The following is a 25,257-nucleotide window of genomic DNA, read 5'->3' as shown; positions in this document are numbered from 1 at the left end:
GTACCTCGGAAGTCGAACGGAATCTGTTCCGGAAGTCCATTCGAATTCCAAAACGTTCGGAAACCAAGGCACAGCTTCTTATTAGTTTCCAATTGTACAGGCGCACTGGAAACAATAGCGGAAGCCACGCTGGACATTTGGCTTCCAAAAAAAGTTCAAAAACCGGAACACTTATGAAATATACTCAGAGTCGCAAAGTGATTTCATGCTCTTTATTCAGCTCATAGTGGTGAGGAGGAATGAATTGTTTCCCCACAGTATCTGCTTTATAGACATTATTTACACAATGGGCTGCATGTGATTGGCTAATTCTGGAATTCTCCTGTAAGCAAATCAGGTTGTGGATTCACTTCCATCTGGAGCTGGATTGGGTGGCTCCTGCAGACCAATGAGACTGCTGCATTGTTCTAGGACCAATCAGACTGCTGCATTCTGTTTTTTTTTTTAATGATATTTATTCATAATTTCATCAATACATATACAAAAAAAAGACAAAAAGAAAAATACAGCAAAAAGCAAAACAAAAAGAAAAACCAACAAGAAAAAAAGGAAAAATACAAAACCCAAATTACAACTTTTCATTTGCTTATTTCTTGAACTTCCTCACACCTCCCCTTTTGTATTCTAGTTTAATTCCTTATTCCAGCAAATTCTTCCCCTGTTCCTCAATTTTAATTTAAATAATTAATCTTCACAATCTATCTTATTTATTAATTCAACATAATCTTTCCCTCTTTTAATTTAATCTGTTATTCAATTTACCTTAATCTCTTTAACCTTATCATATCTTAAAAATCTTAAAATTTCCAAGTTTACATCATATTCATTCATATCTCCTTAAATCATTACTACTAAAGCCAATTTAGTTCCTTTCCGGCATATTCCCTGGTATTTCATTAATATTACACTGATTCCAAAATTAATAAAAATAAAATTCCCTTGATATCTCTAACTATTATCCAACGTCCCTTCTTCCTGGTTTCGGGTCATGTCAGTCCTCTCAGTCCATTACATCCAGTCCATCAATCTGGTGTCCTTATATCCGAGGCCCTTAAGTCTCTTCTAGGCCCCTTCAGCACAATTTCTTGTCCTTGTTTGTAGTTACACACTTCTTTGTCTGTTGTTAATTCCTTAGGGAGTGGGTCTCCAGAGGTTTCCATCCAGTAATAGTTTCCCTTTTCCTTTGTCAGACTGGCCCCTTCCCCCCAGTCCCACTCCCTGTCATCTTTGTAATCCAAAAAGTGTTTATCCAGAAGATAGTTGTTCACCTGTTTCATAGTCCTACTAGAGTTAAGAGCTTCATTTACTTCAAACACATCCCAGCACTCTCCAAGTTCAATCTTCCAACGCAATGACTTTTGTTCCTGCAGGACTTTGAATCCCTCCATTCGTGTTGTTTGAGGAGTAATTACTGCCTCTTCCTTCTTCATCTGGCCTTGGACTTGTCTTTTCAAGCCAGTTTCTTGAATTGGTTGTTGTATAACTTCTTTACAGACTGCTGCATTCTGAATCCTATTGTTCTAGGACCAATCAGACTGCTGCATTTTGGATCCTATTCAACTCAGTACATAACAACTTACTTCCGGTTTTCGATTGTTCGGGGGCCAGAATGTTTGACTCCCAAGGCATTCGTGTGTGTATATATAGTTTTATAAGGCTGCTAGGAATTGTAGCTCTGAAGAATAAACTATAGTTTATTCTTTTTTTTTGGAGGGATGTTTTAAATGTACGCTGTTGTAAAGAGCCACAGTATGCATCTTGTAATTCAAAAAACAAAGCAATCCCTCTCAGGCTCCGCCCATCAACAAGGGGAGGAGCCTACAGTCACATGAGCAGGAAAGCAAATCTTACTTAGCGCCTGTCCTCGTACAGTGTGGAAATAAAGCACGTGAAGGCCGTCTCCCACTGCACAAACCTGACGCCAAGCTACCCAGCGTGCTGAGAGGAAGGTGACTGACTTCTGGCAAGGCAAGGGTGAGTTTGTATTGCGGCAAGCTATAGCTTTGAAACAGAACCCCATTTTTTAGAGTTTGGGCAAATGGCATCAGGACTTAATAAGCCGGCATGTGAAGGAGACTTTTGTGCGCAGACACAGGCCCTTCAAGGAAGCGAGCCAAGCAGGAAGTCTTCACCAGGTTCCCGTTTTCATCCGAAGCAGGAAGCTGTGGTTAAAATGGCTCCGCAGCAGTTGAAAAGAAATAACAAAACTTCAGTTGAAAACCACTGGTATACTCACATACATGTGTGTGTGTCATAGCCATAGAGAAGAAGGAAGATCTAAATCATCCTTTTGTGGCAAGACCACCTGGAAGAATTTTACCCTCATGATTTCTATATAATCATATATCCATATATAACCATATATCCTAGAGATGATTTTTATATATCCATGTATCCTTGTTGTTGCTGTTTAGTCGTTTAGTCGTGTCCAACTCTTCGTGACCCCCTGGACCAGAGCACGCCAGGCACTCCTGTCTTCCACCGCCTCCCGCAGTTTGGTCAGACTCATGTTTGTAGCTTCGAGAACACTGTCCAACCATCTCGTCCTCTGCCGTTCCCTTCTCCTTGTGCCCTCCATCTTTCCCAACATCAGGGTCTTTTCCAGGGACTCTTCTCTTCTCATGAGGTGGCCAAAGTATTGGAGCCTCAGCTTCAGGATCTGTCCTTCTAGTGAGCTCTCAGGGCTGATTTCTTTAAGAATGGAGAGGTTTTATCTTCTTGCAGCCCATGGGACTCTCAAGAGCCTTGTCGTACTCCTTTCCCAATTTTGAACCAATCAGTTGTTCCAAATCCAGTTCTGACTGGAGCTTCTTGTCCCACATAGAGATTTCTCAGGAGACAGATGAGGTGATCAGGCACTCCCGTTTCTTTAAGAACTTGCCATAGTATCCTAATGATGTTTAAAATCACTAAGGCTTCAGCAGAGCTAAAAGTGCTTAAATCTCAAGAAACCAAAGTTTCCCCTTTGCCCTCTTTCTCTCTGCCCTGCTACTGTGCTTGAAGGAAACAATAAATCTGATGTGCTGGCATTTTTCTATAGGGAACCTTTGCCAGACTGCTTCTCATGTTCACGAGATGGGGTGGGGGAATGGAGCAGTCAGCCACAATGCAGTGTTCTAAGTCGATAACAGATGGTGGGGGTTCTTCAGGCTTCAATGGTCAAATAGATTTCTTTTCCTCTTTATTGCTGAAAATTGACGCACCATTTGAGAAAAGCAGAAGTATTCTTTACAATGGTCAGAAGAAGAGCTTGCGTGCGCTCATTGGTTTGATTTTTGCTGCAACATACGATTATGTCATGTTTTATGCTGTTTGTAAAGGTAAAGGTAAAGGGACCCCTGACCATTAGGTTCAGTCGCGGACGACTCTGGGGTTGCCGCGCTCATCTCGCTCTATAGGCCGAGGGAGCCGGCGTACAGCTTCCGGGTCATGTGGCCAGCATGACTAAGCCGCTTCTGGCGAACCAGAGCAGTGCACGGAAATGCTGTTTACCTTCCCGCCGGAGCAGTACCTATTTATCTACTTGCACTTTTGACGTGCTTTCGAACTGCTAGGTTGGCAGGAGCAGGGACTGAGCAACGGGAGCTCACCCTGTCGCGGGGATTCGAACCACCAACCTTCTGATCGGCAAGTCCTAGGCTCTGTGGTTTAACCCACAGCACCACCCGCGTCCCTTATGCTGTTTGTACTCAGGTATAAAAACCCAGTGCACAGGAGCTTCAGGGCCCAGGCTCTGGAAACAATTCCACTGGGTCTTTATTGCTCAGCAATAAACTTTGCCTTCTTTTTCTCCACTGCTGCGTCTGTCGATTCTTGGACACATTTTGAGTGGGCAACAGGTATTCCTTATATACTTGCAACATTGTGATGGCTTTGTTGGTAGAGCATCTCAGGGTCGTGGGTTTGAGCCCCACTTGGGGCAAAAGATTTCTGCATTGCAAGGGGTTGGACTAAATGGCCGCTGGGGTCCCTTCCAACAGTACAATTCTATGATTCTATGAAGCAATACTTGTTTCAGGGCCTGAGGACACAGCCACACCATACATTTAAAGCACTGTGATACCATTATAACAGCCATAGCTACCTCCACCCCATAGAATCCTGAGAACTGTCATTTGTTATGGGTGCTGAGAGTTCCCAAAGTGCTTTGACAATCAACCCCTCTTTAAAGGGAACTCTGAGATTTGTAGCTCATAGAGGAGTCTCCTAACATCTCTCAGGGATTTATGACAGTCAAACCTCGGCTCCTGAACGGCTCTGTTTTCGGACGATTCAGCTCCCAGATGCCCAAAACCTGGAAGTAAACATTCCAGTTTTCGAATGTTTTTTGGAAGCCGAACGTCCGATGTCGCTTCCGCTGAGTGCTGGAAGCTATTGCGACCAATAGGAAGCCACGATTCCGTTGTCGAACGTTTTGGAAGCCAAACGGGCTTCCGGAACGGATTACATTCCACAACTGAGGTTTGACTGTATTATTATTATTTTAGAAATCATACCACCATTCACCTGAAGATCTCAGGGCGGTTCACAGCATAAAGAAGCGATAAATAATAGTAATAACATCTGCCTGTCACATGGCTGCAAAAGGCAGAGGAGCCCCCCTCCAGAGAAGAAAGAAAAAGTTGGCAACTCTTTATTTGCTTTGCTCTTAATTCTTGCACTCAACATATACAGCCACAACCGGATGGTTGGCTACTCTCCCCCGGGGATGTTCTCCTGGCACCTTCATTATACACCTTTAGGCACCAGGAGAAAGTATTCCTTTTCTTCCAGGCCTTTGGCTGATTGACATCCAATGCCCTTAAATGGGTTATGGGAGAGGGATTATTGGTTTGTTTTTGTTCTTATGGTTATTATTTATTATTTAGCATGGAGTTTTTTGTATTGTAATTTCATGTTGTGAACCCCCTGAGTTCTATGGATGAAGTTGTTGTTGTTGCTTAGTCGTGTCCGCCTCTTCGTGACCCCCTGGACCAGACCACGCCAGGCACTCCTGTCTTCCACTGCCTCCCACAGCTTGGTCAAACTCATGCTGGTAGCTTCGAGAACACTGTCCAACCATCTCGTCCTCTGTCGTCCCCTTCTCCTTGTGCCCTCCATCTTTCCCAGCATCAGGGTCTTTTCCAGGGAGTCTTCTCTTCTCATGCGGTGGCCAAAGTATTGGAGCCTCAGCTTCACGATCTGTCCTTCCAGTGAGCCCTTCATAGATCACTGCCTTGCCGTGGCGAAGGGGCTTGAATAACTCAGAGAAGCTATGAACTATGCCGTGCAGGGCCACCGAAGATGGACAGGTCATAGTGGAGAGTTTTGATCAAACGTGATCCACCTGGAGGAGGAACCGGCAAGCCACTCCAGTATCCCTGCCAAGAAAACTCCATGGACAAAGACAACAGGCCTGGATGAAGGGCGGTACAGTATACAAATTCGATGATAATGATGATGAGCTCTCCATGGCCACAGGAGGGCCCTGGGCATAGCTGTCAACTTTTCCCTTTTCTCGCGAGGAATCTTATTGGGAATAAGGGAATTTCCCTTTAACAAAAAGGGGAAACGTTGACAGCTATGGCCCTGGGCAGTCCTGGCGGAGGGGACGCAGAAGCCACGGATTCCTCTCCTTATTGCTCCGCTCCGCTTCGCAGGGCAGCCGCGCCGGATTTTGTCCCCGGGCGCTGCCGGTGTGAACGGTGAGCTCAGCCCACGCCTCCACCCATCCCGGATCCCTGGACCCCGAGGGGCGCGGGAGACAGGCAGCGGGGAAGGAGGTCTGCTTTCCTCAAGCGGCGCGAAGCCGCGTCTACACGGCGCCCCTTTAATTCGGTTTCAAACCGGTTTCCTGAAAAGAAACCAAACTCCAGATGCGGGGAGAGGAGACGGGCAAGAAGTAAAGAAACTACAAATGAAAACAAAAGCCCCCTGCTTTGAAGGTCTTATCCCCCACTGACTCTTTTCTTCTCTGCAAAACTGGTCTCTGCTCCAGGCGCTTCTGCTCCGATCCCTTTGCAAAGCTCGCCGCGTCCATCGCTTCGCAAGGAACCCTGGGAGTTGTAGTCCCGGAGACCGCGCGGAGAATGGCCGCGCCGGGCCTGCCGCCCTACAACTCCCAGGGTTCCGCGGGAGGGGAAGCGAGTGGGTGGCTAACCGGTTTAAGTTAGCAATGCAGACGTTCCTCCCAAAGACTCGGGGATTAGAGAAGCTGGGCTCCGCTGGAGCAGCTCCGACAGATTTGCAGTATTAGTAGTATTATATTTATATTTATATTTTTTTATTATTGGCTTTCCTCCACAAGAAAGGATCTTTTAGCCTGCGGGCGGGGAAAGAAAAGAGGGGTGCACTTTGCACATGCTCAGAGGCATTCCCTTAAACGATTTCCGCCTTCCCCCGCCCCCAGCCCTAGGTGGGTGTGGGAGGGGGCGGGCTGGTGGGTGGGCGATCCTTGCAGGAAAGGGTAGCGGGGCGCGCTTTGCACATGCTCAGAAGGAGCCTGGCCTTCCCTGTTGCATCACCCTCTGCCTGCCGGAGGGACTTCTCGGCGCCTTCAGACGAGCTTGGCTGCGCTTCGCCATCCGTTTCCGTAGGTTGGGGTGCGGGGGGGGGGAAAGGGAAGACTTTTTGCACATGCTCTAAAGCATTTTTTAATAATAATAGTAATAATAGTAATAATAATAGTAATAATAATAAACTCCTTCCGCCTCCGCCCGCAGCCACCTTTTCTTTTTCCTGAAATATTTTTTTTGGGGGGAGCAGTTGAAGTTAGATTGTGCTTGCTTCCCGGGGAGATCTGGGTGGTGCTACGATTTGCACTCTGCACGTGCTCAGGGGCTCGGCGCAGCAGCACGTGGGGCCTAGCGCTCTCGACCGAAGCGATTGCTCCTCCTGATTTTTCTGCTGATGCGGAAGGAGATCGAGAAGCAAATGTTCTACTATGGAGCCTTGGTAGCGCTGCAAACTTGAACTCACGACTTTTCTAACCCCACCCCCCACCCAGAGAGAGAGAACCGGGTTGCTTGCTTGCTTTTTCTCTCCCACCGCACCCCGCTTTCCCTTTCAATCATTTTTTAAAAAAAATTAAAACTCCCTTTTCTTTTCCTCCCCTCCCTTCTCCCCCTCCCCCACTAGGAGCACAAAATTTCCTCGATCACCCCAGCTTTACCATGGACACCGGAGTTGAAAAGGGTGCAGAAGAGAAAATTCAGGTAGGAATTATCAGGGAGGAAAGGGGAGCAGGCAAAGGTCCACATTCAACAAAGATCATTTCCTTTTAAAAAATTTAAAAAGCTGTATTAATTGGTCTGGATTAGAGCGTTGCTTTTGAATGGAGGAGTTTGCAGGTTCAAACCACAGCTGCGTGGGTGTAGCAAAGGCGAGGCGGGGGAGCACCTGCTCCCCCAAAAGAAATAATTTTTTTAAAAATCAATACAAATCTGAGGTTCTGCTCCCACATTTTATGGGGAAGGAAGGAAAATTAGTGGCAGAGAACCTGCTTTTTTTGCAGAAGGGCCCAGGTCCAAACACCAGTGGCATTTCCAGGTAGAATCATAGAGTTGGAAGGGACCCTGGGGGTCATCTAGTCCAACCCCCTGAAATGCAGGAATCTTTTGCCCAACGTGGAACTCGAACTCACAACCCTGAGATAAGAGTCTCCTGCTGTACCGGCTGAGCTATCCCAACTGGTAGGGCTGGGGAAGGGGGGGCGGTCTCCTGCCTGACACTCTGGAAAGCTGCTGCCAGTCTGTGTTGACATTACTGAGGTAGATGGACCAAGGGTCTGATTCAATATATGGCAGCTCCCTTTGTTCCTAAATATCTGAGGACAGGCTGTAGCTCAATGGGAGAACGCGTGCTTTGTCCCAGGTTCAATCCCCGAAATCTCTTAAGGTTTTTGTTGTTGTTGTTTTTTAGTTTTTTTTTAAAGAGCATCTGATTGGCTGCTGTGAGAAAAGGGTGTTGAACTTTATCCAATAGCTGAGCTTTCTTATGTCCTAAAACAGTGGTTCTTCAAACTTTTTTCTCCAGGCCACACTTTCAGAATAAAAAATGTGCTCAGACCACACCAGTTTTTTATTTGATAAGAAATACTTTGGAAAGCAAAAGGAAACAACACCTTGCAGCGCTTCATTTATAACGTCAAACAAAACTACAGTGGTACTTCAGGTTAAGTACTTAATTTGTTCCGGAGGTCCGTTCTTAACCTGAAACTGTTCTTAACCTGAAGCACCAGTTTAGCTAATGGGGCCTCCTGCTGCCGCCCTGCCGCCAAAGCACAATTTCTGTTCTCATCCTGAAGCAAAGTTCTTAACCCGAGGTAATATTTGTGGGTTAGCGGAGTCTGTAACCTGAAGCGTATGTAACCTGAGGTACCACTGTACTTTATAATGTAATCATGCGACACTTAGAAAGTGTAAAACAATGCATCCACATAGGAACATGAATTATAAACGAGCCTCGTACCTTAAGTATGTATACAGACTCAATGAGTCGTGAGCTTGTAGCATCACTCGATGCTGTTGCTCACATTTTGAAAAAAAATATCTGGACATACTCTGCAAATAAATAAAATCATTTTGATGCTATACTACGTTGAAATGTTTAAATGTTTCTTGGTGGTTCACAAACTGCACCTGGTTCAGAGCCTGGCAGCCAAGTTGCAAGTTGGTCTGGGCACACAATGGCAATCCTGGCCCAGCTGCAGTGGCTACCAGTTAGTTTCAAAGTGCTGGTTTTGACCCATAAAGCCTTATGTGGATCAGGAACCCAATACCTCGACCGGGACATTTGCAGGGAAACCAAAATGCTTGTTTACAAAGCTATTGTACTACCAACCTTACTGTACGCTTGTGAAACACGGACCACTTATAAACACCATCTCCAACTCCTCAAAAGAGTCCATCAACGGTGTCTCTGAAAATTTTTTGCACATCACTTGGGAAGACAGGCGAACTAATGCCAGTGTACTGGAAGAAGCAAAGATCACCAGTGTTGAAGCAATGATTCTTCAATGTCAACTTTGTTGGACTGGTCATGTTGTGCGGATGCCTGATGATCGTCTTCCAAAGCAACTACTCTATTCCGAACTTAAAAATGGAAAGCGTAATGCTGGTGGTCAACAAAAGCGGTTCAAAGACTCTCTGAAGACAAGTCTTTAAAAATGTAGTATAAACAGTGACAACTGGGAAACACTGGCCTGTGAGCGCTCCAGTTGGAGAACAGCCTTTACCAAAGGTGTCGTGGGCTTTGAAGATGCTTGAACTCAGGACGAAAGGGAGAAACATGCTAAAAGGAAGGCACGCTTGGCAAATCCACACCATGATCAACTCCCACCTTGAAACCTTTGTCCCCACTGTGGAAGGATGTGTGGATCCAGAATTGGCCTCCACAGTCACTTACAGATTCACTGTTAAAGCCTTATTCATGGAAGACAATCTTACTTGGCTATGATTGATTGCCAAAGAAGAAGAAGAGAAGACCTTGAGGACTGCCTCTCTCCATTTGAACCTTCCTGCAAACCCTGGGATCATCATCCATGTGGGAAATCTGCAAGATGGAAACACGAGAAACAGGCCTTTTCAGTGGTGGCTCCCAGTTTGGGGAATCCTCTCCCCAGGGACTCTCGCCTGCAGCCCTCTTTGTCGAGTTTTAAAAAAGAATCTGACCCTAAGTCTGAAAGGTTTTTAAGTATTTGTGGCTTTTCTAGGGCAGGGTCTGCTAGGCCCTGTGGTTATTTGTACAGAAGGTGTGTGTTTGTTTTTTATTGACTGTGTTTATTGTAATTGTTTCTGATGTTTCTTTTTTTGTGTCTGTAAGTTGCTTTGAGCTGTTTTTATGAGTGAAGCGATTAGTAAGTATTAATAATGCCTGAGGAAGTACCATCCACCTTGGGCCCATAAAAAGCAAGTCGAGACTTTTGTGGGTAAGCTGAGAGCCTTTTTGGACCCTGGGAGATAACCTGGTGTGTCAGATGGAAAATGAATTGAGATATATATATAGTAACTTTGTATTAAGGTAACTTTTTTATATGTAACTATATTTTGCAATATTTTATTTAAGTTGTTGTTTCAGTTTTCTGTATACCACTTAGAGATATTTTTAATATATTAAGTGGTATAGAAATTAAATGATGATAATAATATTTTTAAATGCAGCAAGTGTTGGGCCTTATCCCAATGAAGTACAATTAAATTTATTAAAACAGGAATAGAATACATGTTTCTATTTTTGTAATGTCCTTTGGAGACTGGCCAGACCTGCCTCCCAGACCAGTACATCACTACTCCCTGTTCCTTATCTTGAAACAATGTGTTTAACATCTCCTGTTATAAAAATAAAACTTTGAATTGGTCCAACTTAATCAGTCTTCTAGATTAGTCAAACAAGTTGTGTTCACAGCAAATGCTGTTTTTAGCACTGATGCTTTTAGTATGCCCAGATGCGAGCCAAGCACATTCTTGGTTTTGGTAATATGTCTTACGTAACTTCTATCCGGATACACTTTTTAAAAACAACCGTTGTTTGCTGTTTGATATAGTTTTATTAGATGTTGCTGAAATGGTTTTGCTTTAATGATAGTAAGTTAAGTTGAATCAAAATTGTTGCAGAAGTTGCAATGCATTTATTTTGGGCATACGATTTATCAAATCCTTTCATGTGGTTGGATATCTGTGGAATGTAATCTTGCTTTTCTTTGATAACGGCGGGGGAGTCTCCTTCCAAGGAAAAAATGGCTACAAATATCCCTTCATTTGAGCATCTCTCATCCCTTTTCCTTGTACAATTCTAGCTTTGCTGATTCTGGTAATTATGATTTAATTTCTCAACTCTGCTTCAAATCAGTATTTTAGATTTGTAGTAATATTCATAACAGTGCTTTTATTTTTGTACGGCTTTTGTGCCATTAGCCTCATTTATCTTCTTTTCTGTAGTGCTTAAGTTCTGAAATGGTCAAAACTGCGTGGTGGTTGTGGGGAGAGAATGGGTGAGGACAGAATGGTCCCTGAGCTTTTCGGAGGAAGGAAGGGATAACTGTCATTGTCAGCTTCCTCCCACCCCAGTTTATTATTTTCTTTATAACAAATATTTATATACCATTGTATCATAAAAACACACCACTGCGGCTTACAGCGTTACAAAAATAAAAAACGGAGTAAAATAATAAAAATAAACATCAATAGACAGATGGCTACATGGCATGCAAAATAGTGTTTGATACTGAACACGGACTCTGGGGGGTTGGTCTTGTTTTTTTTTTATTATTATTATTAATTGAATTTATATACCACCCTATACCCAGAGGTCTCGGGATTGTTCACATAAAAGATATATATGAGCATACAGACAGTAAGGGTGGTAGTAGGATGCCAGAGGTGAACTTACTTTGGAAATAAGTTCTTGAGATTATTAGAAATGCACCACTCAGTCTATTACAGTGGCACCTTGGGTTAAGTACTTAATTCGTTCCGGAGGTCCGTACTTAACCTGAAACTGTTCTTAACCTGAAGCACCACTTTAGCTAATGGGGCCTCCTGCTGCTGCCGCGCCGCCGGAGCACGATTTCTGTTCTTATCCTGAAGCAAAGTTCTTTACCTGAAGCACGATTTCTGGGTTAGCGGAGTGTGTAACCTGAAGCGTATGTAACCTGAAGCGTATGTAACCCGAGGCACCACTGTACAGTTATAGGAAAGAAGAGGTTAGTATTCCCCTCAATAAAGATGGAAGATCTCCTAGTGGCTTTTAAGACATGCGCATGATTTAAGCCACAGGGGTCAGCAAACTTTTTCAGCCATGGGTCGGTCCAATGTCCCTCAGACCTTGGGGGGGCCGGACTATATTTTGAAAAGGAAAAAAAATAGAACGAAGTTCTATGCCCCATAAATAACCCAGAGATGCATTTTAAATAAAAGGACACATTCTACTCATGTAAAAACACCAGGCAGGCCCCACAAATAACCCAGAGATGCATTTTAAATAAAAGGACACATTCTACTCATGTAGAAACTGCTGATTCCCAAACCGTCCACGGGCCGGATTGAGAAGGTGATTGGGCCGGATCCAGCCCCTGGGCCTTAGTTTGCCTACCCATGATTTAAGGCCTTGCCACGTAATTTGTGGCCTTTAATCAGTTGGGAAGAAGCCTTAGCACAGAGCAAATGTTTCAAAGGTAGAAACGTCCAGGTTCAGTTCCTGGCATCTTGAAGCAAATCAGCAAGCAGTTAACGTTTCTCTTTCTTCAGGTGGTGCCGAAGGAACGCCTCACCCTCCTTAAACAAAAGAGAGGAGACCGTGAAGCTAAGCCTGAGAAGCCAGCGGACAGCAAGAAGATGCTGATGGAGGAGAAAGTTGAAGCATCAGTTGCTACTGAGGAGTTAAAGGTTAGGAACATCCTCTCCTGTTTTTCTAGGGCTCTGTAAGCCCTGCACACACAAAATTAGGAGATTATCTCTGTGATGTTAGGGTGCCAAAAGGCAAGAAAGAGACCTGAAAGCCTTTATGAGGAGGGGGTGTAGTTCAATTTGCAGCACATCTCTTGTACGTTCCTGGGTTCAGTCCTCAACATCTCCAAAAAGAACTGGGAATGTTCCCGGCCTGAGACACTGCCATTTAAGTGTAGACAGTCCTGAGGTGGCTGGCCCAATGTCCTGATTTGGTATGAGGCAGCTTTCTGTAACTGTGGCAAATATTCCCACCTCTGCACCAGTGTTAGTGTTGCAAGTATATATGGAATGCCTGTGGCCCACTCAGATTGTGTCCAAGAATCGACAGATGCAGCAGTGGAGAAAAAGAAGGCAAAGTTTATTGCTGAGCAGTAAAGACCCAGTGGAATAGTTTCCAGAGCCTGGGCGCCGAAACCCCGGTGCATTGGGGTTTTATACCTGAGTACAAACAGCATAAAACATGACATAGTCGTATGTTGCAGCAAAAATCAAACCAATGAGCGCGCACAAGCTCTTCCTCTGCCCATGTAAAGAATACTTCTGCTTTCCTCTGATGGTGCGTCAATTTGCCCTTTACCCTAATTTTCAGCAATAAAGAGGAAAAGAAACCTGTTTGACCGTTGAAACCTGAATAACCCCCACCATCTGTTATTGACTTGGAACATTGCATTGTGGCTGGCTGTTTTTTCCTGTTCCCTAACTCAGAGTCAGTCACGACTGGACCTAATGGTCAGGGGTCTCTTTACCTTTACCTAACTCAGCCCCATCTTGTGAGCCTGAGAAGCTGTCTGGAGAAAGATCCCTATAGAAAAATGCCAAAACATCAGATTTGTTGTTTCCTTCAAGCACAGTAGCAGGGCAGAGAGAGAAATAGGGCAGAGGGCAACTTTTGGATTTTTAAGATCCAAGCACTTTAGTTCTGCTGAAGCTTTAGCGATTCAAACCTCATTAGGATACATGGATATATAAAAATCATCATTAGGATATATGGCTATATATGGATATATGATTATATAGAAATCACAAGGGTAAAATTCTTCCAGGTGGTCTTGCCACATTAAAAAACTGAAATATATAAGCTAGGCGTCAAACGGCTCCTTAAAAACTAGGGTTACAGTTGCCATAACGGAACGCCTAGGTGCCATTTCTGGGCCAGGCGGCTTGACGGTTGTATTTTTCAATGCAACGTTTGTGTTCCTGAAATTCATTCCAATTGTGCAGTTAAAAAAAAGCAGATATAATTCTACAGGATGTGAAAACGGTCAAGATCCAATGATCCCTAGGCATGCACCTCCAGATGGTGGAGACATCAGGCGCCATCCTGGTACCTGGGGATCTTCACTCGCTTGCAAGTGGCCAATAACCAAGTGCAAAATACGCCTGGAGAATTTCAAATGCTTCTTTGCACCAATGCATGCTGGTTCCAGAGATAACTGGGAAAGGACCTGTAGCTGGTTTTCCTCACCCCAGTTAGGGACAATTCAACTTCTTGGAATGGAAATGCAAGGTATCTTCCTATTTGTGACGTCCTTCAGAGGCAAGCCAGACCGCCATACCAGACTGGTTCTCCACCACTTCCCCATCTTGAACCAAGGCAGTTATGTCTCACCTCCTCCTTTAGAAAGAAAGCCTAGAATAGGGCTTTATAGATTACTTAGTTGTCTTCGCAGCGGATGCTATTTTTAGCGTTGATATTTTTGGCACGCTCAGATGTGAGCCAAGCACATTCTTGTGTAATTTAGGATTTGATAATGCGTCCACGTAACTTCTGTCCAGATACGCTTTATAAAAATAGCAGTTGTTTGCATTTGATGTCGTTTTATTAGTCGGTGCTAAAATTATTTGGTCTGAGGGCAGCAAACTGTTTCATCAGAATTCTTGCAGAAGTTGCTTGTGATTTATCAACTCTTGCGGTATAGAAGGAACTTTAAAAATCGGAACAAAGCCTAACAACCAGTTAAACCAGTAAACGATGCCTATAGGCCCTTCGGATGCTGTTGGACTCCAATCAGCCACCCAGCTAGCATGGCCATGGATGATGGGACTTGTAGTCCAGGAACGTCTGAAAGGCAACAGGTTCCACATCTGTCAAGTAGGAGATAAAACCTAGCCTAGCCACATCTGGAAGGTTCCTCATCCCTTGTGTAAGCTGTTAAATGTAATAATACTGTAAAAAGAAAGAAAAAAACCCATAAAAATGGTCTGAGGTGTGAGTGGTTCTATCTGGTGGTTTGTTTCAGACAGTGGACCATTTTTCTGGGCTTATCAGCCAGCTTGTGTCTGATTTCCAAACTACTCAAAGTACATCTACTGCAAGATGCCGAGGTACATGTACATCGAGTTGAGGTGCTGGCCTGTGGATTGTATAAACCATGGTTTCCTATTACACCCATACCAGGAAACTGATTTAATCCCCAGTTATGAAACCAGGACTGATTTCTAACTAGTAATTCAGCCACGTGCCCAGTAAACCATGGTTTCTGTCAGAGAAGGTGGAGCGTGTGATGGATGCTTGCACAAATGGCAGACAGAATAATGTAAGCCAGATTCATAAAGGAACACTCCATGATGACCCTACTGCTGTTGCTTGCTGAAGCCTTTTTAAACCACAGAAACTGCCGTGGTGATCAGGAATGTTATTCCAAATCAGATCCTAAGGGTTTCATTCTTTCTCCTTCCCACCCCCCACTTTCAGCATGAGAAATTACAGGAGAGTCTCCGTGATCAGTTAGATATCAAAAGTGAGAAGGTTAAAGGGGACAGCAGCAGCGACGAACTGATGATCGAGGATGCTACGGAAGAGGAATGCGGAAACAGCAATGAGGTACTGATCAGCCGGAGGGGTGGTATTTCTTTAGGGTTGTGGCTAAATTTTCCTGGAAATACAGGCAGAAATATTTTCTTGGAAATAAAGGAGGAAAAATTATTTAGTAGTCCTTTCAAGAGCACCAGCAATTTTCAAGTGTCCACTGGGGAGAGGGGGCAGGGAGTTTGGGATTTTTGTTTGTCAGTGTGGACGCCTTGAATTGGGCTTGGCAACTGGCAAGCGGTTGCAGGAATAAGCCATGATACAATCAGTTCAATCCCTGTTAAGGCTTCTGCACATATCACTGCTATGGGCCATCAGTTTGATGGCACAATAATTTTTAATCTGCTAAACCAGGATCCCAAGGCCATTTGCGTGGAAGAGAATACAACGAATGCTTTTTAAACTTAAAGCCCTAACAAGTGGCCGCTCGTGGTGAAAACCCATTTAGTCAGCCGGGAAAGACTGTTGGAACCAAAATGAGATTTGATCGCTTCCAGGAAGTGGGTGCTTGTTGTATCTCGACAGGGGTGCTATTCCACAGAACGGGTTGCCACGCTAAAAGCCCTGTGCCAGGTTACTCCTGAGGCCTTTGGGAATTTTAGGATAAAAACATTCCTGCAGACTGCAGCATGATCTACTTGGGTGTAAAAGGGATAAGGCAGTCTCCCAAGTAAAGTGGTCCTGAGCTGTATGAGGGTCTTACATGTTAGTACCAACACGTATACAGTCATACCTTGGAAGTCGAATGGAATCCGATCTGGAAGTGCATTTGACTTCCAAAACGTTCAGAAACCAAAGCAGGAAGCTCCTGCAGCCAATTGGAAGCCCCGCCAGACGTTTGACTTCCAAAGAACGTTCACAAACCGGAACACTCACTTCCGGGTTTGCGGCGTTTGGGAGCCACAACGTCTGTGTACCATGGCATTCGGGATCCAAGGTACAACTGTATATCACAGCTGAAGTGGCTGAAAATGTGGATAGACTTTGTGGCTAGGTTGGGATGAAACTTGAAGAGAGACGCTAGGAGAGTGTCTGGCCACACGAATTCTTAATCTTCATAGTAACTGGAGCTGCAAATTTCTTTAAAAAGGAAATACTCAAAAGGAGGAAGCTGTTGGTTTCTGTTGATCTTAGTAATTTTATTCATTGGAAGGTGTTGCCGGATTCCGAAGCGATGGACCTGAGGAAAGAGAAGAAGGAAGAGGATGGAGAAGAAGGAAACAGCAGTGAGGAGATAGTGGTAAGGTTTTTTGGGGGGTGGAGTTCAGTGTAGGGTAGGCAGACTCAATAGTTGACACGGGTGGGCAGATTCCTTATTGACCCAAAACACGGAGCCAAGCCGGCTGTCATAAATTGCAGGGATTGCCAGCATACTGCCCAAGGATGCCAGCATGCCGCCAGTACCTCCAGCAGTGGCACCTGCAAAAGGCCTTTGTAAATATCCCCTGAAAAATCCACAATGTACAGGAGACCCTTTGCTCTTCTTGCCAAATTCCTGTTGCACTGCCTCAGCTTCTCCTAAATGAAAAACTCCCTCTTAAATGTGCCCACATTTCATTGGATGAGAGGACTGGGCTCCTTCCCTTCTGCGCTGAACAGGGGAGAGGTGCAAAGAGCGTCTCCCTGTGACTGGCGGGGGTTGATGTGGGTGCCTCTTCCCCCATTGATTGGGGGGGCATGCCCACATCATCTTGGGGTCCTGTTTCTTTTTCTTTTTTGCTCATCAGTGTTACACCACGCCACCATGGCGGCCATTTTGTGACTGGTGCCCCCGGCACTTTCTCAACCTCTCTAATATTTATATATTATCTATATAGTTGAAAAAAGGTAAAGAAAATGTGTTACATTTGCAGTAACTGTCCAGTGTCTGTGAGTTCCACAGCTGCTATCCATTTTTATTAGCTCCTTTTTCCAAACGAACATTAAAAACAAGTGCAAGAGAACAATCTAAATTTTTCACACAGGACCTCCGTACAGGCTCGTGCCCCAGGAAGGTCACTTTGGTACTGCAGCTTGACTTCTCCCCTGGAGGTGCACTCCATTGCCCCTTGGGACAGAGGCCAACAACCTGCTGCCTGTTGTTCTTGCTGGGCTCTCATTTTTTGTAAGAAAATGAACAATTTTTCCCTGTACAGCTCATGGTTTGTGCCTCTCTCTCTCTCTCTCTCTCTCTCTCTCTCTCTCTCTCTCTCTCCCTCCCTCCCTCCCTCCCTCCCCCCCTCCGCCAACACTTTGCCTTTGTAGGATTCGGGAAGCATTGAAATCAGGTAAGAATCCACCTGTTTTCGGGCTTTTTTCCCAGAGGTGGGGGTGGGGATCGTCATACTTGTGTACATCTGACGCCTCATCCGTACCATACATTCAAAGCAGTATTGTGCCAATTTACACTGTCACGGCTTCCCCCAAAGAATCCTGGGAAGTGAAATTAATGGGCCTACAATAGCCATGTCCATTAAGAGCCAGCATAGGGTGTTGGGGCCTGGGAAATCATGGTTGAGTCGTAAGATAAGAACGACCTTCCAGATGTTGCTGGAATCCCAGTTTGCCACCATCTCTGGCCATGCTGGCTGGGGCCAGTGGAAGTCCAGCCTTACCCCTGTTGCCCATCTTTCCTGCAAGGAACGGAAAAATAAAACACTTCTCTGAGGTATTTTGTGCTGAAGGTCTTGACAGGGATACGAACCCAGGAACTCTTGTGCATTAAGGAGGCTTTCTATTAATGTAGAGTCTTTTTTTGCTGTTCAAACATAAAGCTATTTACACGGTTCATTTTCTGTTTACGTATCCCCCCACCCCTCTCTCCCACTGCCTCATAATCCTCAGGGAAGAAGAGGACACTCTGGTGCAGAGACTTGAGGAGCTCAAACGGAAATACGGTGATCTCTGTCAGAACATCCCTGCCTTCCAGGAGATGATGCTGAGACTCAAAGGTCTGCATCTTCCACTCAGTGTTGGGCAAACAGACCTTTGTTTGTTAAGGGTTTGGGGATTTTTAGCTCTGAAGGGGGAACAAGGGTCCCAGGGTGGGTGCCCTTTAAATGCGTGTCCCTTAGCTTCTTAGCTTTTTGCAATGAGCTGCCTAGTTTGCTTCCTCTTTTATTTGAAGCATTTTTGCTCCACTCTTTAGTTAAAAATGCTCAAGAGTGACTTGGAAAGATCAGTCGTAAGGGGGTCGGCCCTCAATCCAAAAAACACAACGCATGTGGAAAAAGTGATGGGGAGCGGGGAAGGAAAAAAGCAACTGCACCCGTTCCTTGAAGTTGCAGTTCTTATAATGACTAGTTCAGATGGATAATTACTATTTATACCCCACCCAACTGGCTGGGTTTCCCCGACCGCTGTGGGCGGCTCCCAACAGAATATTAAAAACACAAACATCAAACATTAAAAACTTCCCTAAACAGGGCTGCCTTCAGATGTCTTCTAAAAGTCAGATAGTTGTTTATCTCCTTGACATCCATGGGGGGGGGGCATTCCACAGGGCGGGTGCCACTACCAAGAAGGCCCTCTGCCTGGTTCCCTGCAGCCTCACTTCTCACAGGGAGGGAACTGCCAGAAGGCCCCCGGAGCTGGACCTCAGTGTCTGGGCTGAACAAGAATTCAGGTAGCCTGATGGATTGGCTGCTAGTTGATGCCAGTTCAAGGATGGCCAAATGCAGTCAGGCTTCCTCAGCAGCGGCGATGGAGTAGCCTAATGGACTGGCTGCCACTAGGTAATTTAATTTAAGTTGTCGGCTTGATTTCAGTTCTATCTTTGCAGCAGGAGTAGATCTGCTGAAATGAGTGGACCTAGTACTTAGCCGCTTTCGTAGATTTCAGTGGGTCTGAAATACAACCCATGAGGACTAGAACCTTGCTTCCAAACGGCGCCTGCAATAATATCTACCTTTGCTTAGCCAAATCTGCTGCTGCTGCTCCATTTGATGAATTCTCTCCCTGTCTTGACGTTCTTGTCCCTGCAGCCGGCTGGTTAGGTCACAGCAAGGAAGGGGAGCCTTCTCTGGGGAGCTCGGAGCAGCTGCAGCTGAACCGGATGATGTGGGGGGGAGACGAGGTCAGCTTCCCCCGGGGGGACGGCCAGGCCGGAGCATCCGAGGGCCACTCTCTGGACAGCCAGGGACCAATTTCCATCCCTTTCGGCAGGGGCTTCTTCGACTTCAGCGAGTTTGCCGTGCAGCAGAGCTTCCTGCAGAAGAAGGGCCTTCCGGAGGTCTCGAAGGGCTATGGGGTGGTGGGCCTGAGCCCGGGCGCCGCGAAACCCCCGCCGGCCGAGAAGCCCTACAAGTGCAACGAGTGCGGGAAGAGCTTCGGCAAGCGGTCGACGCTGAACACGCACGGGCGGACGCACACGGGCGAGAAGCCCTTCAAGTGCTCCCACTGCGACAAGCGCTTCAGCCAGAGCTCCCACCTGCAGCTGCACGAGCGGACCCACACCGGCGAGAAGCCCTACAAGTGCCTCCTGTGCGAGAAGAGCTACAACCAGCGCTCCAGTCTCATCATCCACGAGCGCAGCCACACCGGGGAGAAGCCCTACACCTGCCTGGAGTGCGGGAAGAGCTTCAGCCAGAAGGCCACGCTGGTCCTGCACGAGAAGAGCCACCGGGGCGAGAAGCCCTACAAGTGCCTGGAGTGCGGCAAGGGCTTCAGCCTGAGCGCCGACCTCATCCGCCACCAGAGCATCCACACCGGCGAGAAGCCCTACACCTGCTCCGAGTGCGGGAAGAGCTTCAGCCAGAACTCGCACCTCATGGCCCACATCCGGACCCACACGGGCGAGAAGCCCCACAAGTGCCTGGAGTGCGGCAAGGGCTTCAACTGGACCTCGGAGCTCGTCGCCCACGAGCGGACCCACACGGGCGAGAAGCCCTACCAGTGCCTCTACTGTGAGAAGAGCTTCAGCGTGCGCTCCAGCCTCAGCAAGCACGAGCGGACCCACACCGGCGAGAAGCCCTACATCTGCCTGCAGTGCGGCAAGGGCTTCATCCAGCGCTCCAGCCTGGTGGCGCACGAGCGCTCCCACACCGGTGAGAAGCCCTACATGTGCCTGGGCTGCGGGAAGTGCTTCCGCGAGAGCTCCCAGCTCATCGCCCACGAGCGGACGCACACCAGCGAGAAGCCCTACGTCTGCCCCGAGTGCGGGAGCTGCTTCAAGGCCAAGGCGGCCCTCATCCGGCACCAGCGTTGCCACCTGGGCCTGAACTCTTTCATATGCGCGGACTGCGGGAAGATCTTCTCGTCGGCCGCCGAGAGCCCGGAGAAATGCCCCGAGTGTGTCAACCTGGGCCTGATGGCCGACCTCGCACAAGCCTCCGGAGAGGCCTACCTAGAGGGGGCAGAAGGAGAAGGAGGAGAAGACGGAAGTGAGGCGAAGATATGAGAAGCGTTTTTTCCTTTCCTCTTGGCCGGTGACCTCTTGCACCCTCTTTCAGGTGAAAGGATGGCGTCAAAGAACTGTGCCACAGCTGAGGGTGAACTCTGGTCTGGTCACTGAAGGAAGAGCCAGCGGGCACAGTTGCCATCTCCAAACATAGCTGTGAAAAGGATGGGGTGGCCCTCCCCTCCATTTTGGGCTAACTGCTTCCTTCTCTTTCCTCCTCCTCTTTTTTTCTGGCCCTACGGCTCTCCCTTCTCCATGTTGGGCTTGGTAGGGAAGGGGCGCTATAGAGGTGTGAGGCTGCTGCCTAGCAACAGTCCACCATGTTCTCCATTGGCCTCCCAGGAAGCAGGAAAACGCCTGTGCAAGAACAGGCCCAAATGCCTAATGGTTCCCTCCTTGTGGCAAAACAATGGACATTTTCAGACCACTGGGCGAGGAAAGCATGGGGGGGGAGGAGATTATGCATAGGAAGGAGGGATGGTGACGTGGTTTGGGGCCTACCCCATTAGTCTCCCCCTCAACCCTTGCCTCATTTTGTTTTTATCTGGTGAGGAGGGTTTGGCGTGGCAATTGGGCAACCATTTTAGCATTGATTCATGCTGTGGCTTGGCCCAGATAACCCCCTCGCTGTCAAGCCCTAACCGGACTGCGACGTTGCTTGGATTTGGAAAATGAATTTCGCCTGGGCTTTGCTTTCCACAATAAGTTAATGAAGACCTGCCCATCAGGACAAGGTGGACCCAAGCTGAGGTGGCAGAACAGGAATAGCACTAACTGCCAATCTGAGCTGGCCGAGGTGCTGGTCCATGTGTTGGCACACGGCAAAAGATTTGAATCCATGCCGGCCATTTTACCCTGAGAAATGGGTTGGAACCGTGGCAGCATAATAGGAATGGACCAGGAACAGAAGCAAAACTGGCTTTCTTTTTTAGATGAATTACGTTTTGATTGTAGGAAATGAATTCAATTTTTTGTCTTGTTTAGCATCTGGCTTGGGTAGCAGTCTCAACTAGCGGTGTATGTGATATTATTTATTTATATATATATATATGTACGTCTGTGAACTGTCTCCTCTTTGTCACGCGGAGGGTAGGCTTTTTGCTGGGGCATTTTTATCCTGTCTCACATACATTTTTCAAACATCTCCAAACTGCTGGAATGGGCACAGAATTGGACTTTAGTTTAGAGATGTAGCAGGATGCGGTGGTAGAATCCAGAAAAGGGTCCGACACCACTCCTGCCCCCCTTTTGAATCACAGATATGTTTGGTTGAAAGGAGAAAGCTAGCAGATAAGGGGGAGGGGAAGAGTCTAGCCCAGACCACTTCTTGCAAGGGAGTTTGTTAAGTGAGGAATCATTTTTTAAAACGCGGTTCGGTTACAGCCCCATTTTACACTTCAGGACTCTGCCACCTCAGTCCGTTCTTTGTGGAGACAAGGCCTTAGAGCAGAGATGGGAACCTCTGGCCTTAAATATGGTGTTGGACTCCATGTCCCATCAACACCAGCCTGCAGAGCAGCTGGGCATGATGGCAGTTGTAGTCCAGCAACGCCCGGGAGGACAACCGTCTTTGCCATTTCTGCCTCGGGAGACTGTCAGCACCTCATACCAGGTTCAAGGAACCTTTGGCTGTTGCTGAACTACAATCCCCTGGCTACTGGCCATGCTTACTGGGGCGGTGGGAGTTGTAGTTCCTCACACTGGTTTTAGACAATTGGGCGCCAGCCCAAAGAATCATGGGAGTTTCTGTGAAAGGGACAAAGAGTTTCTCCAGCAAATAATTCTCCTCAGCAACTTTCCCCAGCCTGGTGCCCTCCAGATCTTGTTGGACTCCAGTCATCCCTGACCATTGCCATGCTTCCTGAGGCAACCTTTGGCTCTCCAGATGTTCAAATCAAATCAAATTTTATTAAACGGTCACAGACCAGATTAACTCGTACAGCTAGTCAGCAAAGCATAACACCGGAAAAAACAAATGGTTTTGCCTCATTTTCGCTCGCAGGTTCACCAAGCAACAAAGGGGGACGAGTTAAGGGTGGGCTAGGCATTCTAATATCCACAAGGCTGAGAGCATCTTTCGTCGAGCTGGAGCCTCTGAGCAGTGTGGCCATGGCATTATTAATGAAATGCAGATATTGCACACTTCTATTGATTAATATATATGCCCCTCCCCAAAGAGGCAAGCAGCTTATCAAAAATATCTGGCATAGGCTAGAATCATATGTCGATGAGCTAATGAATCAAACTCCTGCAGCGGCAGTGCTGCTGGCTGGGGATTTAAATGCCAGAATTGGCCAATCAGACGAAGCATTATATGCTCCAGATGTTGATGAACTACATCTCCCATCAGCCCCCACAAGGGTGACCCAGGAATGCTGGGTGTTGTAGTCCAACAGCAGGGTGCCATTTCCTCATCTTGGCCTTAGAAGGCCCTAAAAGGCTATTGAAGGCCTCACAGGAAAGGTTATTCCCCCCCCTTCACCGCACTCCTGAGCTGCTCGACTGGGGGGTGGGGATCTTGAGCGATCCTTTCCCCTCTACCGCCGGTTCAACAAATCTTGACTTAGATTGACTTGGTTCAGAAGGAGTCCCTTTTTCAGATGTGGGTACCATTATCTCATGGCCCAGATGCCTCGTTTGAAAGTAGAAATTCAGTGTCGGATTCTCCCTTTATGTGACGAGCTTTCAAGCCAGGGAGAAGAGTGGATTTAGAAGTCTGGCACCCACGTGTTTCAGATACTGGAAAAAGATTATAGAGGAAAGCACAGGTGCACTTTCAAATAAGTCTGCGTGTGATGTTTCTGTCACTTATTTCAGATAAACACTTAACTGTGGAGGATCTATGCCGGTATTCGGGAAAGGCCTCTTCAGAGTGTGGCATCTGACGGGGACCCTTTACCACTGTGCTAGATCCCAAATATAGGAATCTGCTGTCTGAAAGTTATGTGGTTAGCCTAAAAAAATAACTGCAGAAGGAAGAATCACATATTTCATTCCTGCCAGCAATATAGGAGGTGAAGCTGTGACCCTCCAGAGGATGTTTGACTCCAACTCCTATCAGCCCTGCAGCCACCATGGGTCAGAGGGTGATGGGATTTGTAGTCCCACAACCTCTGGATGGCTCCAGGATCCCCAGCCCTGATCTATATCTGCACCACCAGAATCTTCACTGGTGTATGCAAGACACAGGGAGCTTGCAGCCTTCAGTATGTTTTTGAACTCTCAGTTTCCATCCCCGGCCTGCATGGAAAATGGTCATGAATAATAGGAATTGTAGACCACGTTCGGAGGGCCACAGATTCCTGTGTTGCATTCTAGGGTTTATTTAAGGCCATGAATTTCCCCTGAAAAATTGGACGCTGCTAGCAAGAAAGGGGAGATGTTACTGAACAGCCCTAACAAACAAACAAACAAACCGACTGCCTGTGCGTAGCTCTTTTTAATCCCTTTTTGCTGATTTTTGTTTTATTTTATAAAATGGTATTGTTCGCTTTCTCTCTCTCTTCATCTCTAGATTTGCTTTGAATACAAATATGCTTTGTTTTGAATACCTTTCTGCCTCTTTTTCTGCTTTATTTCTTAAGCTGAATAAAATGATCTTTGCAAAAGCAGGATGTTTCCATGCTGGTTGTCTTGCCACACTGTCAGCATCCCTAACCTTTCTGGCTGTGCCTGATGAGTGTCGGAGCTCCATCTGGAGGGGGCTTCCCTGTCCTAATGGTTAAAAAATATATACTGTATTTTTCTCTATAGGACGCACCCGACCATAGGACGCACCTTGTTTTAGAGGGGGAGAATAAGAGAAAACAATTCTCCCCCTTCAGCAAAGCGGCAGGAGAAACGGAGCCCCTTCCATTTCTCCTGCCGCTTCGCTGAAGGGGCGCTGCACAGAGAGGGAGAGATTTTTTTCCTCTTGTTCTCCCCCTCTAAAACAAGGTGCTTTCAGTGCGTTCAAGGTGCATTCACCCGAAGCCTCCAGAGCGCAGCAGGAGTGCCCGTTGGGCTCCAGAGGCTTCGGGTTCCTTTCAACCTGCTCTTTGGGGCTGGCGGGGGGAAGCGCTGCTTTCCCCCACCGCCAGCCTCAAAGATCCCTGAAGCCTTCGGAGCGCAGCGCGAGTTCCCGCTGCGCTCCGCAGGCTTCAGGTTCCTTTTGCTGAAGCCAGGAGAGTCTTGCTCTCCTGGCTTCAACAAAAGAAACCCGAAGCCTGCGGAGTGCAGTGGGAACTCGTGCTGCGCTCCGAAGGCTTCAGGCAGCTATTCCTGAAGCCTGGAGAGCGAGGGGGTCGGTGTGCACCGACCCCTCTTGCTCTCCAGGCTTCAGCGAAAGCAACGCGAAGCCTCCAGAGTGCAGAGGGAGCGCTCTCTCTGCGCTTTGGAGGCTTCGCGTTGCTATTGCTGAAGCCAAGGAGCCTGCATTCCCTCCATAGGACGCACACACATTTCCCCTTAATTTTTGAAGGGGAAAAAGTGTGTCCTATAGAGTGAAAAATACGGTACATTACTTAAGTTAAGACTCTTGGTCTATGTACACACACACCCCAACTTGGAATGAATTACTTTATAGACTTTTTTCCAAAGAATTTAAAGCAGAGCTTTCCAAACTTTTCATGTTGGTGACACACTTTTTAGACATGCATCATTTTGTG

General features: G+C 46.8%; 1 protein-coding gene across 1 annotated transcript; it reads left to right on the top strand.

The window, feature by feature from the left end:
* Positions 1–5,562: 5,562 nt before the first annotated feature.
* LOC310758100 (uncharacterized protein) lies at positions 5,563–24,222 on the top strand (the record flags this gene model as incomplete). The annotated part of the gene is made up of 11 exons (XM_083604037.1): positions 5,563–5,684; positions 5,978–6,126; positions 6,389–6,571; positions 7,117–7,193; positions 12,225–12,362; positions 15,121–15,249; positions 16,388–16,474; positions 17,479–17,501; positions 18,058–18,164; positions 19,197–22,498; positions 22,935–24,222. 10 exons carry the CDS (start codon positions 5,563–5,565, stop codon positions 20,609–20,611), a joined length of 2,430 nt encoding a protein of 809 aa, XP_083460163.1. The 3' UTR covers positions 20,612–22,498; positions 22,935–24,222.
* Positions 24,223–25,257: the final 1,035 nt, after the last annotated feature.

Source organism: Podarcis filfolensis (genome assembly GCF_964270895.1).
Source record: "Podarcis filfolensis genome assembly, chromosome: 2".
NCBI classification, from domain to species: Eukaryota; Metazoa; Chordata; class Lepidosauria; order Squamata; family Lacertidae; genus Podarcis; species Podarcis filfolensis.
This window is presented reverse-complemented; position numbering and strand designations above follow the sequence as displayed.